At 40.9% G+C, this 12610-nt stretch overlaps 1 protein-coding gene across 2 annotated transcripts in view; it reads left to right on the top strand.

Annotated features, from left to right (window-relative positions):
* GCA (grancalcin) overlaps positions 1-10041 on the top strand; it is a 216414-nt gene extending 206373 nt beyond the window's left edge. For both annotated transcript variants that reach the window (XM_063116488.1, XM_063116486.1), the window contains 4 exons: positions 3144-3291; positions 4757-4870; positions 5644-5702; positions 7982-10041. In XM_063116488.1, the coding sequence (XP_062972558.1) occupies positions 3144-3291; positions 4757-4870; positions 5644-5702; positions 7982-8008 (348 nt within the window). In that variant the 3' untranslated portion in view covers positions 8009-10041. The remainder of the gene's footprint in view (positions 1-3143; positions 3292-4756; positions 4871-5643; positions 5703-7981) is intronic.
* The last annotated feature ends 2569 nt before the right edge of the window (positions 10042-12610 follow it).

Raw genomic sequence — 12610 nt, 5'->3', positions numbered from 1 at the left:
AGGAGTAGCATCACCAAGGAGGGGAGGTAAGCAGCTGTCAGTGGACACGCACAACTCCGGCCAAGTCCTTCTGGGACTGCCTCAGCCCACACTTCTAACCCATGAAGTGCTCCATCAGGAGCCTGTACTGAAGGGCCGGGACTGGGCTGAGCATTTGCCCCCTTTGTCAAGCCTGTTTCTGGGCATGCACAGAGTGCTTCCCTTTCCGCCTTTCCTCCCTCTCTCTTAAGGGTGAAGGCTGCGCTTGTGCTTCCCTCAGTTTCTGAAAAAACGATATCAGAACAGGGTGCTTTTGTGCATGTCCAGAGTTCAGCCTGTCAAAAGTATGCTGTTGTATCTTGTTATGATTTTAAAACCATACATGGCAGATGGGAGGAGGCACCGCCCATTTATGTGGGTTGTTTCCTTTTATGTGAAATTGGGCTGACTGCTTGAGACTAAACTTGGAAATCACAATGGTCGCCAAAGGCCAGTAAGTCTGGCCTCCCACCCAAGGCATGCTGCAAGTTCCACCCAAGGCATGCTGGGAATTGTAGGCGTAAAGCTGGGTTTTTTGATTAAATTCTTTTAAAAAATACTTAAAACCCAAAATGCATGTTTTTAGATTTTTTCTGATCCATCTACACGAAGACCTATCTTGGTGAACAGCATTAAGGTAATACCCTATGTGGAAGTGGGTAAATATTTGGGGACATAGGTGACACACACATACTTTCTGCTTTATAGGTAGAGATACTTGAGGCTTGCCCAAGACCCTTGGTGCCTGAGACCAAGGACAGGATGGCTCACCCCCAACCCTCAATTCCATGTACAGACATTGACTGGAGTGGCAATAGAATCTTCATGCATCACTTGCAGCCTCCGTCACATCTGAGGGTAGTAGGCTAGCTAAAAGCACGCAGGGCAAGCTTTATGTTAAACACAGCACTGTTACCCAACATATTTCCACTTCCTCCTTCCCCCATCATCTGTTGCCTCACTCTGCAGAATGATTATATTTATCTGTAGACTATAGGCCATCATAAAGAAATCAGAATTGAAAAGTGAGTGGCCTGGTCCAGACTTATTGTTTCTGGCGTGCTAAAACATATTTTAGCAAGCTGAGAACAAGCAACAGGCCTGCATGGTCCCCCACTCCCTTTGTATCCTCCCTTTGCTTCACTGATCCCGGTTAGTTTAAACCACAGTTGTCTGTTTGGCATGCAGTAGCAACTGTTTTAAGCTGACCTGAATTGTCACACTGACAAAGGGAGGGCGGGGGAAAGCACTGGCCTGATGCTTGCTCCCGGCTTGAGAAAACTGGTTTACCAGGCTGAGAATTCAGGGCATGTACTCATCCCACTAGTTACTTCAAAGCTTGATTGCAGTACTTTAATCTACATATTCTGCTGAGGTATATTTAAAATACATTAAAAGTTTGCTAGATTCCCAGGCTGTTGGTCATCTGGGTGAGGCTGCAGTTCTGGGTGGTACTGATTCAACCAAAGAGCCATAGGGCATAGTAGGAATATTTTGCTGGATCAGCTAATTTCTTAAACATGTGCTATGCTTTCAAACATCTGGTTCTTGAGTTCCATACATTCTTAATTGCTCCACTGAAAAATATCTTTTCATTTGCTTTGTGTTAACTAGTTTATCAGTCTCTTATTTATAGACCATGGACTACAAAATCATAAACAGCATAATGTAAATAAAAATTACTTGAATAATATATATAACCATACAGAAAATAAGTAGAGCAGTCTTATATTAACAAAAAATAATCAAGAAGTAATCACAGAAGTCTGATCAGTATTGCTATGTTTAAAACTTGCTTTGTAACTAAACTATTGGGGCCCTTGAATAAAATGATCAGTAGGAACTTTGAAGAAGAACCTGGAAATACTAAGGGGTAGTTTAAAATTTCTCCAGCTTCTCATACAAGCTACTATTAAAAGAATATGAGACAGTCCCCACCTCATTGTGTTTACAGGGGCAGCATCTGTCACAGTGACTCTACTAGATCTGTCCTCTTAAAGCTTAGAGGGTGTGATATTAAAATGTGCCAAAGAAAAGTCTTTTCTGTATTTGGGAACAGGTAGTGAACATATAAGCCATACATTTCTTAAGAGTTTAAATGTGGCAAATCCAGTGACTGGGGGAATACGAGCAGCCCCATACAGTTCTTGTAAATGAATATCCAATACTCTCTGCTCTACTGTTCATTTAGCCTGCTCCCAATTTATGGATAGCAGATATATAGGAGTTAAACCCATTTTTTTCTTAGTAAAACTTTTCTCTTCTTCATACATATGTGCCAACCACTGAAATGTGTATGACTTTGAGGTGAACAAAAGATAACATCAGAGTGGGGGGGGGGGAATACTGACTAGATTTATGGACTTCAGAAAACAAAAGCAAACTTCTATCTTGGATGCATTCTATCAAGTTAGACTTGAATATTGTTTATTTTGACTGCTGTGGCTTTCCAGGGTGTCTGGCAAGGGTCTTTCCCAAATCTGACAAGAGCCTTACACACACACACACACACACAAACAACTAGAGATGCCAAGAATTAAACCTTGGGACCTTATACATGGAGATCATGTGCTAGTTATTGGCCTTTTTCAACTCAAGGTGTAGGCAGCAGCAAAATAGTAAATGGAGCTATTATATAATGAAATCTGCTCCCACCCCCAGCAATCAACACAAAGATAGCAGTGCCAGAACAGTGGTCTTTTCCCTACAGCCCAGCTAATTCCTGGTCAGCTGGGCTGTGGGGTAAAGTGGATGTGGCTCCCTTGCCTTAGTGGGCCACATGGAGAGTGCTGGAGGGACACATGCAGGTTGCCCACATATGCTAAGTAACAAGTGACAAAAGTAATTAAGGCATTTTTAAAATCTCTATTCTTAGTACAGTAGGGAGGCTTTATTGGCAAAATTATCCTTTCACAGTAGATCAGAATATTAATAGAACAGAACAAGAAATTGTTTTATTTGCTCAATGACTTTTAATGTAGAACAACTGCTTAAAATATTGCAAGCAAACTGTTAAATAGAAGTTGGAGTGTAGATGTTTGGGACAAAATCACAGTACAGGTGGATGTATGCATTGTTGGCTAACTTTCTACAAGATTGTGTGTTTCTTAACTATGTAATATTAGAGAGAGAATACTGGGAAAATGGGATACAATGAATTTAAGGAACTCTGGGGAGCTCTCAGTGCTTGGAAACAAAATTTCATGATGATCGATCAAGACCGAAGTGGAACTGTGGAACTTCATGAATTGACTCAAGTCATTGTAGCTATGGGTAAGATACATTACTTTCAAGTCTGTGTAGGGCTAGCATTTGGCTGACACTGTAGGTTGTGTGCTTGAATCTGGCAGTAGAATGGGTCAGATTCAGAGCGGAGTACACTAGTAACTTGACATTTATTTTAGTAGTGAACTCTGGATAAATCATGATTCGCTCAGCCTGTGGAAGACCAATGTTGTATGTTCAGGACTAAATTACAGAGGTAGTACTGCAAGACATGTTACATGAATCTGACTTTTAAAAGCATTTTAAATAGGGCTGTGCACCCCCTACCTGAACCACTTCGGAACCCAATCCAGACCTTCCGGATTGGGCCTGAACCGGTTCGGGTCGTTCCAAACCTCCCCCGATCCGCTCCGGAGCGAGATCCGGAGGTCCATAACGATATTCAGCCCCCATTTTGCCCCCCTTCCTCACTTACTTTCCTCCGCGGCGGAGGCAGGTAAGTGGGGAAGGGGGGACAAAATGGGGGCCGAATAAGTCCCCCTTACCTGGCTCTGCTGCCCGCCGCCGCATGGACTGCGGCGGAGCCAGGAAAGCCACCCACCCACTTACCTGACTCCGTCATCCGTCGTGGTCCGGGCAGCGGCTTCAACTGAGGCCTGGACAGCAGTTGAAGCCGCCGCCCAGACCATGAGGGAGCGAGGTAAGCCCCCCTCTCCCCTTACCTGGCTCGGTTGTAGTCTGGGCGGCGGCTTCAACTGCGGCTCAGGCCAGAAACAGGCTGCCTGTTTCCAGCCTGAGGCCTGGGCTGCAATTGAAGCTGCCGCCCAGACCACGACAGAGCCAGGTAAGCCCTCCCTCCCCCCTTACCTGGCTTCGTCACTGCACAGACTGCGCTGCCGCCAGGTAAGCCCCCTTTTCCCACTTACCTTGCTTCGGACTGTTCCGAACTGCTTTGAGCCGATCCAGACCTCCCCAATCCACTCCGGAACCGGGCTTTGTAGGTCCAGATCGGCCCGCTCCGGAGATCCATAACGGAGCAGAGCACACCCCTAATTTTAAACATGTTCTACCATCCGTGCAGAATAAAAGATGCTCTTCACTAAAGTATCTTAATACATAAAGATGTTTAAAACAAATTGTTATTCATTGCATTCATTGCAAGATTGAGGCGCTCAGAGGTGCATGACTGAAGCAAATGAAGGGGGGATCTACAATGGGGAAAGAATGGGCAGTCTCTTAATCCTTTTCTAACTTGCTACGAGATACCTTGGTATTCTATAATTGCCCGAAATAGCAATACTGTACCCAGAAGGAAAGATTCTCACATGACAGGTGCCTTATTCTCATACAACCGTTCTACTCCCTTGAGTTTTAGCTGCCTCTAAATGGGTTGTGACTTCTGGAATCTGTTTTTATCAATACTAACAATATCCAAAAGGTTCTCTTAAGCCTTCTGCTCTGAAGGTAAGCTTACAAACATGCTTTTTTTCTCTTCCTCCATTATCTTGTCTAGGTTATAGGCTAAGCCCACAGACACTAATTGCGATCGTAAAACGTTACAGCAAGAATGGCAGAATTTTTTTTGATGACTATGTGGCTTGCTGTGTGAAGCTTCGGGCTTTGACGGGTAAGACATTACGTTAGTCGTTTTTCTTAAGAATTCTGTACCCAATACCAGTAAAACATTCTGACAACACTTGTAATGAAACTTGTGAGTTTGAAGTGAAACTTAGTTTAATGGCTTGGATACAGAGACGTTTTCCATGAGTGGAAATGCAGTTCTGATTGTGTAAGGCAACCCTTCCGAATTCCCCTGATTTCCCGCATTCTGCTGAACTGCTTGTGCCCCCCTCACATGCTGTTCCAGAGGGTCCTTTGCTCTCAGGAATTGTATGGGGTGGGTGCAGAGCACTATAGTGTGGGGAGGAGCCAGAAAAGCCCCATTGCATGGGGTGATTGTGCTCGAGGAGGATTTTGCTCAGTCTTCTCTGGATCCATCCCAAGAACTTCATACACTGTTATTCAAACTTTTCTCTGCTTAAAGTGTAGGATTATAAATCCTGATGTTGATGTGATGAGAATGACTTCAAAAATATTTAATTTCCAAATGTAAATGCGGTAATGTGACAAAATACTCCTAATATAGTTATTTGCATGGTAAACTTGAAACTGTGGCTGATTAGGATTGTTTGCTGACTAACTTGTCCAATTTCTGCAACAATTAAAGGAATTTGTTGATATAGGAGTATTGGTAATTCAAAGGACAAATGTTTTTATAAGGATATAGCCTTGTGCCTAGTTGGGTATTAAATCTACTTGCATTGGGGCTTAAGAATATCTGAACAAGTTCAGGATTGTGTATCAGGATTTTTACTATGTACCAAAATTTTCTTTTTGAAGACTTCTTCAGGAGAAGAGACAGCATGCAACAGGGCATTGTGAATCTTGTATATGATGATGTAAGTAATGAAACTGCTGATTGGTTACTCAATAGAAACTATTCTAATGAGAGGCATATATTTTAAATTCTTGCTGGTAATCTCTGCCTTCCATTATGTGGCTACAATATTTTTAAAAATCTTCCTTTGGAAATCACCTGTCCCAAGTAGTGTTGCAGCTTCATTCAAAGGGCAGTGTCTAATGCTGCCTATGCACCAGTGGACCCACAGCTAGCATGATGGGAAGCTAGCGCTTCATAAAGCAAGTGGAAATGAGCCAAAAATGTTAGTGTCTAGAACAGAGAGACTCTCACAGTAAAACTGATAGCAAAAAAAGGACCTAATAAGCAGCTGAAGGATGCAAATATAATCACTTTCAGAGGATGCAGTTTGTGGGTATAGATTTTTTTTAACAAGCAATTGGTTTGATAGAATGCAAATGTAATAGCTTTCAGAGGATGCAGTTACAATTTTTAACAAAGTGGTTGTTGATTTGAGAATACAATTGCAAGTGTACAGTTTTTAAGAAGCAGCTAATTTTAAATTTGTAATAAAGCTGTAATAAAGTTTAACGTGCAGTAGCTATATTTAACAAGCAATAGTAAATCTTTAATAGACAGTTGCTTTCTAACTGCACCATAGATGTGAAGATAAATATACATATATTTTCACTTTGGAATCCATAGGGAACTGAGCACTTGCAGGGTAGGAAATTATTTCTCTTCAATTGGATGCTGGATACTGCTTTGTTTAATTAAGGTATCCGTCGGTTGCCAGAGAAACTTCCTTGAATTGGTGATGTTCTCGTCCTAACTGCGGATAGGAGTGTCCTGTTGCAGAAATGAGCATTTCCACTCCCATTTTGGGGTTGCTCTAGATTTCTGTTTCACTAGCAGTGGCTCCTGCTGGTGCAACAGAACCAGTGGAAACGCAACAGCAGCATTAGACATTGCCCATAATCTCAAACATAGGAGCCTGTGTACTAAATAGGTTGCCCTAGTTTTCAGATTGTAGCTTTCTCCCAGTCTCCTTAGTTCTGTTGAACTGTTATGCTTCAGGTTTTGATTTGCCAGTTTGTGTACATTTTAACCCAGAATATTCAGCCTATGGAAACCAGTTGTGTAAATGCCAGTAGTATACGATTCAAATAATTTCTATAAGAAATCTTTCTAGAAAACAATTTGCAAAACCAAGATGCATTTCTAATGATTTTTAAACAGTAACTACACATGTTACGGGCCACGGTTTCTTTGAGTCCATGTGCTAGGCAAACATTGGTCCTTGGAGCATTTTGTACTGTTGCTCAAATTTGGGGCATGCATAACTTGTGTCTCATTTAGGAAAACAGAAGGCCGTTAATACAAAGTTATTTTTGATTTTTTTTTTTGGGGGGGGAGCTATTCTATAAAAACTACTCAGAGGAATAGAGTCAATCTATTGGAGTGTAATGTATTTCCTTGAACAGCATGTTAAATTCTTTGTTTCTGTCTTCTGAATAGTAGCAAGGCAAGCTGTAATGGTGATATCCTACCACTGTGTGTAGCTTTCATCCTGCAGAACTGTCCTTGTACAAGGAACAGACTGCTGATGTGTCTAAACAGATGTATAACTCTTTGCTTTCTCAGAGTTTTAGGGCCAGATTGTTTTTATTATCGCGTTTTGCCTGTCTGTTTTATTAGTACTGTTTGTTCAAATAAAGATGAAGAATTGTATGTGTGTTAATACTGAAAGGACTGTAGGATTATGATAATTTATCTCTACTTTGTTTTGCTGTAGCTGGCATGTCGTTCTTGGCAAATCTATGTTGAGATATGCTTCTTTGGTAGTTTTTTTAAGGGTTTTTTTTGTCATATTTTGCCCTTTTTATGTAGGCTTAGAAGCACATTACACTTCCATGAATGGGAAGGCTCCTTCCCTTTGCAGAAGTGCCTTTGATCCTGTGGAGGCTATTGATGATGGAAGAGGGTGCGCAGTTTTCACCGATGCCCCCTAAACTGTCTGGTGTGGCTGCCCACACTGTTCCAGAAGGTCCCCCAATCCCCCAGAGCAGATTTTTGGGAAGTGTTGAGGGGCTGTAGGCTGACTTGGTAGAAGTCACGTCTTCCCCCTTTCCATCGGTGGGAATATTTTGTGAGTGTAAGTCCATTCACGAAATACCTGGATCCATCCCAGTGTCTTTCACTTATAAGGTGTGCATGCTAGGGAACAAATCCCAAACTGCACTGTGCCCATGCATTTGTCCATTTAATGACTATTTCTAATTACTGACAGTTCATATTAAACTTGCTTTTGTTTTTCAGTTCTTGCAGTGCACCATGGCTATCTGAGTGCCAATTGTGGAAGAAAACTCACATGTATAATTTCAACTACTTTGAGAAAACTAACTGAAAATGCTGTGAAAGCAAGGCTGCCATTGATTTTTTTTCCACATTTCTGCCTGCTAATGCATCATTTCTGTATAAATATCTTTGACTTTTAGTGTGTAGTTTGACAATAAACAAGTGTTCACATTTTCCAGTAATTCTTAGAAGTGTGCCATTCTTTATGCATATGGATGGTAGACTTTTTATATTTTGGGGTTATGCTCTCAGGATTGATAAGAGGAAACAATCACATTTCATGTAATGGTTATAAACAGGGTTCAGTTTATCTTTAAAGTGCTCTGGCCCAGTACCTATTGGTTTAAATTGCAATAAAGATTGGTCGCAATGGGCATTCTAGTGTTCTATGACATCAGCTGTTTCATGTGCTGCATGCCTGTGAAAAACTAAATGCCAGGGGGTGGGGGGTGGGGACGGCAATTCAGATTCCATCAAGTACAAACTTAAAACAAGCATTTGGATATTTCTTCTTCTGGATGTTCAGTAGATTTATTTGAATGTAGAGTAGTAGAACATGTTCATAGTGAAGATTATATTTAATGGTAGTTGAACACATTTTGCTGGCTATTTTTTTTTCCTCTTGAAGATGTAATCCTCGGAGGAATTCATGTGCCTCTGTAGAGCACCCATTTTTCCCTTTAAGCTTAATTTTAGATACTCCTTTGCTGGATGTGTAAAAGAAAAAAAAAGCTCCTAACTGGCCTTTTGTTCTTCTCACCTAAAATTCCAACAGTAGTTGAACAAATCAGTAAACAAATGCCTGACTTGATTGATTTAGAGACAGCGCTCAACATTACACTTGCACTGTTGCTGCTGCCAGAAAATAGTCACGGACTGTGTGGGAACGTGCTCATGTGTAGCAGCTCCTCACATGGTTGTGACCATTTCAACCATGCCAGCTTTATGGCGCCAGCACAGCTCTCTTTTTTTTCTGGTGGCTACTACTCTGCAAATGTTCCTCTTCTGCTGTTCAGCCCTAATCTTGCACCTCCTCAGGATTTGTGGATAAAACTTCAAGTTAGGATAGCCTGTAGAATGAACCAACCATGTCCAGTCCTACAGCTTCTTGGTTTTCTAGTTTGATTACTCCTATGCTTTGCAGACCTTTTAATCGATGAATTTGTTAATGTGTTTGCTTCTCTGCAGTGCACCTAAATATACCTTGTGGGTAAAACTAATAGCCCAACCTTAATGAGCTGTGTTGGTACTGCTGCCCTTGTGGTGAGGTGGGTAGAATAAGGACAGGATTTGGCTGTTTGACTACCCGGTGTGCAAGACTACCCTGTTCATCTGTGCTGTGCAAGGCACTACGCAGTCTCTTCAGAAGGCAGAACTGGGTGCCCTCTGTGTTCTAGCCTAACACAATTAAAATAGCCAATGGGTCCATTTGTAGCGCAGAGCTCCGCTGGTTGGCATTTTTTAATATATTTAATAGCATGATTCAAAGCTGCATGCTCTGACCCACTTTGTAACGGAAGAATGCATTACTTAGCTGCCAAGGATACAAATCATAGTTCACCCTTTCACAACAAAAACTTTGAAAAGGGTCAATTTCTCTGACTATTGTAGTAAAAAAATAGTTGTACTAAGGAAGATGGTTTTTAGTCTGGAACTAGTAATGTACGCATATAACATTTCAGTTATTTATGTTTTTCTGCATCTATCCATATCATTACACTAGTATATTGGATTCTTTTATAAAAAATTGTCTTGCATTATCTTTCGGTCCCTGTAACTCATATTGGCAGTTTCAAATTGAAGTTCTGAAATCACTGACACTATTCGTATGCATATTTTGCTGTTCACAATTGTCAAGTAATAGCTATAGATTATTGCGATCTGCTATGTAGAGATTTTCGTACCTTATGAAATAACTGGATACTGTTCTAACTGTACAAATGCTCTTGTAGTAACTATTTTCAGTGCCATCCCAGGCAATTGTTTGGAAATAAACTTGGAGCTCGCTTTATATTCTTTCATACCAAGCCTGTGTAAATCTTAGATGATAGTTCTCCAGCACTGTAGTAAATCTATAGGTTCTACCAGATCTCTTTAGAAATCTTGACTTCATTATAATGCAATAGTGCAGTGTGTTAGGTGATATGGAGGGGTGGGGGATAGCGCTGAGGATACTTAATTATGAATCTACAACTCAGGAGAAAATAATAATACAGCCCTCTTGTCCTCTCTACCATTTCATACTACAGATGTAGGTGTTGTGTGTGCCTAGGTTGTGAAAAATGAGCATGCACTTCTCACAATGCTGTGTTTTTCCCATAGACATGGTTTTCGCTTTCTCCTGTTTCTCACATGTGATACTGCTTTTATGATTAAGAGGGAGGATCTATATACAAATCTGCATTCCTTGTACATGGCATGAGAACTGATGTCACCTAAGGGAGTTAAATAAATGCTGACATGTCCCATGTAATAATAGGATCGCAAATGATAAGCCAACCAAGGTGCCTATCACTGAAAATATAAAACATTCTAAGAGAGTTCTAGGTCTTGATGGGCTATATGCAAGCAAATCACAAGTACTTTTGCAACACTGCATGTCTTGTGTGTTGTTTTGGAGCTAGCCTGTGGTCTACACTAATGCTGGAAAGTATGTAATTGGAATTAGAAGATATTGAAAGATTTCGCTAGCCTGATCCACCCTCCTTACAGATTAGCCTGTAAGTAGAGAGAATTGTTACAGGGAAGTGCTTACAGTGCAAATGACTCCAGAACTGGGCTTTACTCACTTATGTAAGAAAGAAAAATACTGCACTTCCCCCAAATTCCCTGCTTGTCTGGAGGTGTTTCTATAAAAAAAAAAAAACACTGAACAATTTTGAGCATTCATGGAAAAGCAGTCTGTAATTCCTTAAAATCCCAAATATAAAAGAGCAAATTCTTCCAAAGGTGATTAAAGTGGGCATACCTCTAGGATATCTGAAATTGGGTAGTTCCTAAATTTGCAGAGGAGATGGGGTGCAATGGACAAATTAGCCCTTCCATACTATCATGAGCCCTGACAAAACTTGGAGAAACATCATACCTTCTCAATTATACAGCTTTGGAAGTATCTAATTTAAGTAGAGTCATCGAACTGGATTTTACCATCAGTGATTGAAAATCCTATTATAAAATCAGGATGATTTCCCTGAAATTTGGCACAGAAAATCTACCAGGTAGGCATAAAAGTTGGGTATGTTGCAGAAGAATAAAATGGTTAAGATGAAGGACCTCAAAATGTTGCTTTGAAGTAGTTTTTATCTGTTCACAACCTGGGTTCTATGCACTTGGCACTTAACTCTCATTAATTTAGATTCTCAAAAGTGAATAATTAAAGGGTCTTGTTTTTTATGAGTTTGTCTTCAAACCCCATCAGCCCCAGCTAGCATATTCAATGGTCAGGGATGATGGGAGTTTTAATCCAACGTCTAGATAGCCATAGATTCTCCACTCCTGCTTTATGGTTTGGTGAAAATTCATTGTGTTGCAAAGTTTTAAAGGTCAATGTTAAATCCATTCTCTTCATCTGCTGCATGAGCATTGGTGATGCTCAGGGTATTCTAGGTGGGGGAGGAAAAGCTACCTGTTGGCACATGACTACTCTACTTGCCTATGTGGGGCATATGAGCAGTGTAGAAACCTCTTTAGAGAAGAACAAGAAGAATAGGATTGAGGCAGAAAGACTGAGGAAAAATATATGAGTGCATGGAGGCTCAGCTGTAAGCCAGCACAAGATGTGAATCTTTCTGCAAAGGTAAGTCCTGTCTCACTAACCTTTTAAAATTCTCAGTGTGTCGGCAAACGTGTCTAGGGGTAATCCAGAAGACATTGTTTAGTAGGACTTTCAAAAGGTTTCGACAAAATCCCTCACCAAAGACTCCTGAGCAAATTTAGCAGTTGGGATAAGCGGTCCTCTTACAGAACAGAAAGCAAAGAGTAGAAATAAATGGTCAGTGCTCACAATGGAGAGATGTAAACGGGGTCCCAAAGGGACTTGTGTTTTTTAATTTGCTCACAAATGATCTGGAGTTATGGGGGTGAGGTGCCTATGTTAGGTCGTAACAGCACATTGTCTAGAGCAGTTGAAACAAAAAGTGATTGCAAAGTGCTCCTAAAGGCTTTAAAATGGCAAATGCAGATAAATTTAAGCACATACATAATGATGCACATTAGGGCAATAAATCCTAACTTTACATATCGATGGGTTCTGAGCTGGCAGTAAGTAACTTACTAGGAGAGGGATTTTGACTTTGAGTTGGAGAGCTCAATTTAAATGTTGACCCAGTGTGCGGTTGGTGTGAAAAGGTAAATTCCATGATGGAGATCCTTAGGAAAGGAATTGAAAATGAAACTGCATAAACTAAGGAACTGGCTAACACACGATGTAGTGATGGCTGTCAACTTGGATGTCTTTAAAAGATTACACAGATTCATGATGGGTAGGTCTGGGCATGATGGCAATATAGTCCCTCTTGTAACAGAGGCAACATACCTATATACAGTTGCTGAGGTACATGAGCGGGGTGGTGGTGGTGCTATTGCATTCGT

The sequence above is a fragment of the Elgaria multicarinata genome, chromosome 2, assembly GCF_023053635.1.
Source record: "Elgaria multicarinata webbii isolate HBS135686 ecotype San Diego chromosome 2, rElgMul1.1.pri, whole genome shotgun sequence".
In the NCBI taxonomy this organism is placed as follows: Eukaryota; Metazoa; Chordata; class Lepidosauria; order Squamata; family Anguidae; genus Elgaria; species Elgaria multicarinata.
This window is presented reverse-complemented; position numbering and strand designations above follow the sequence as displayed.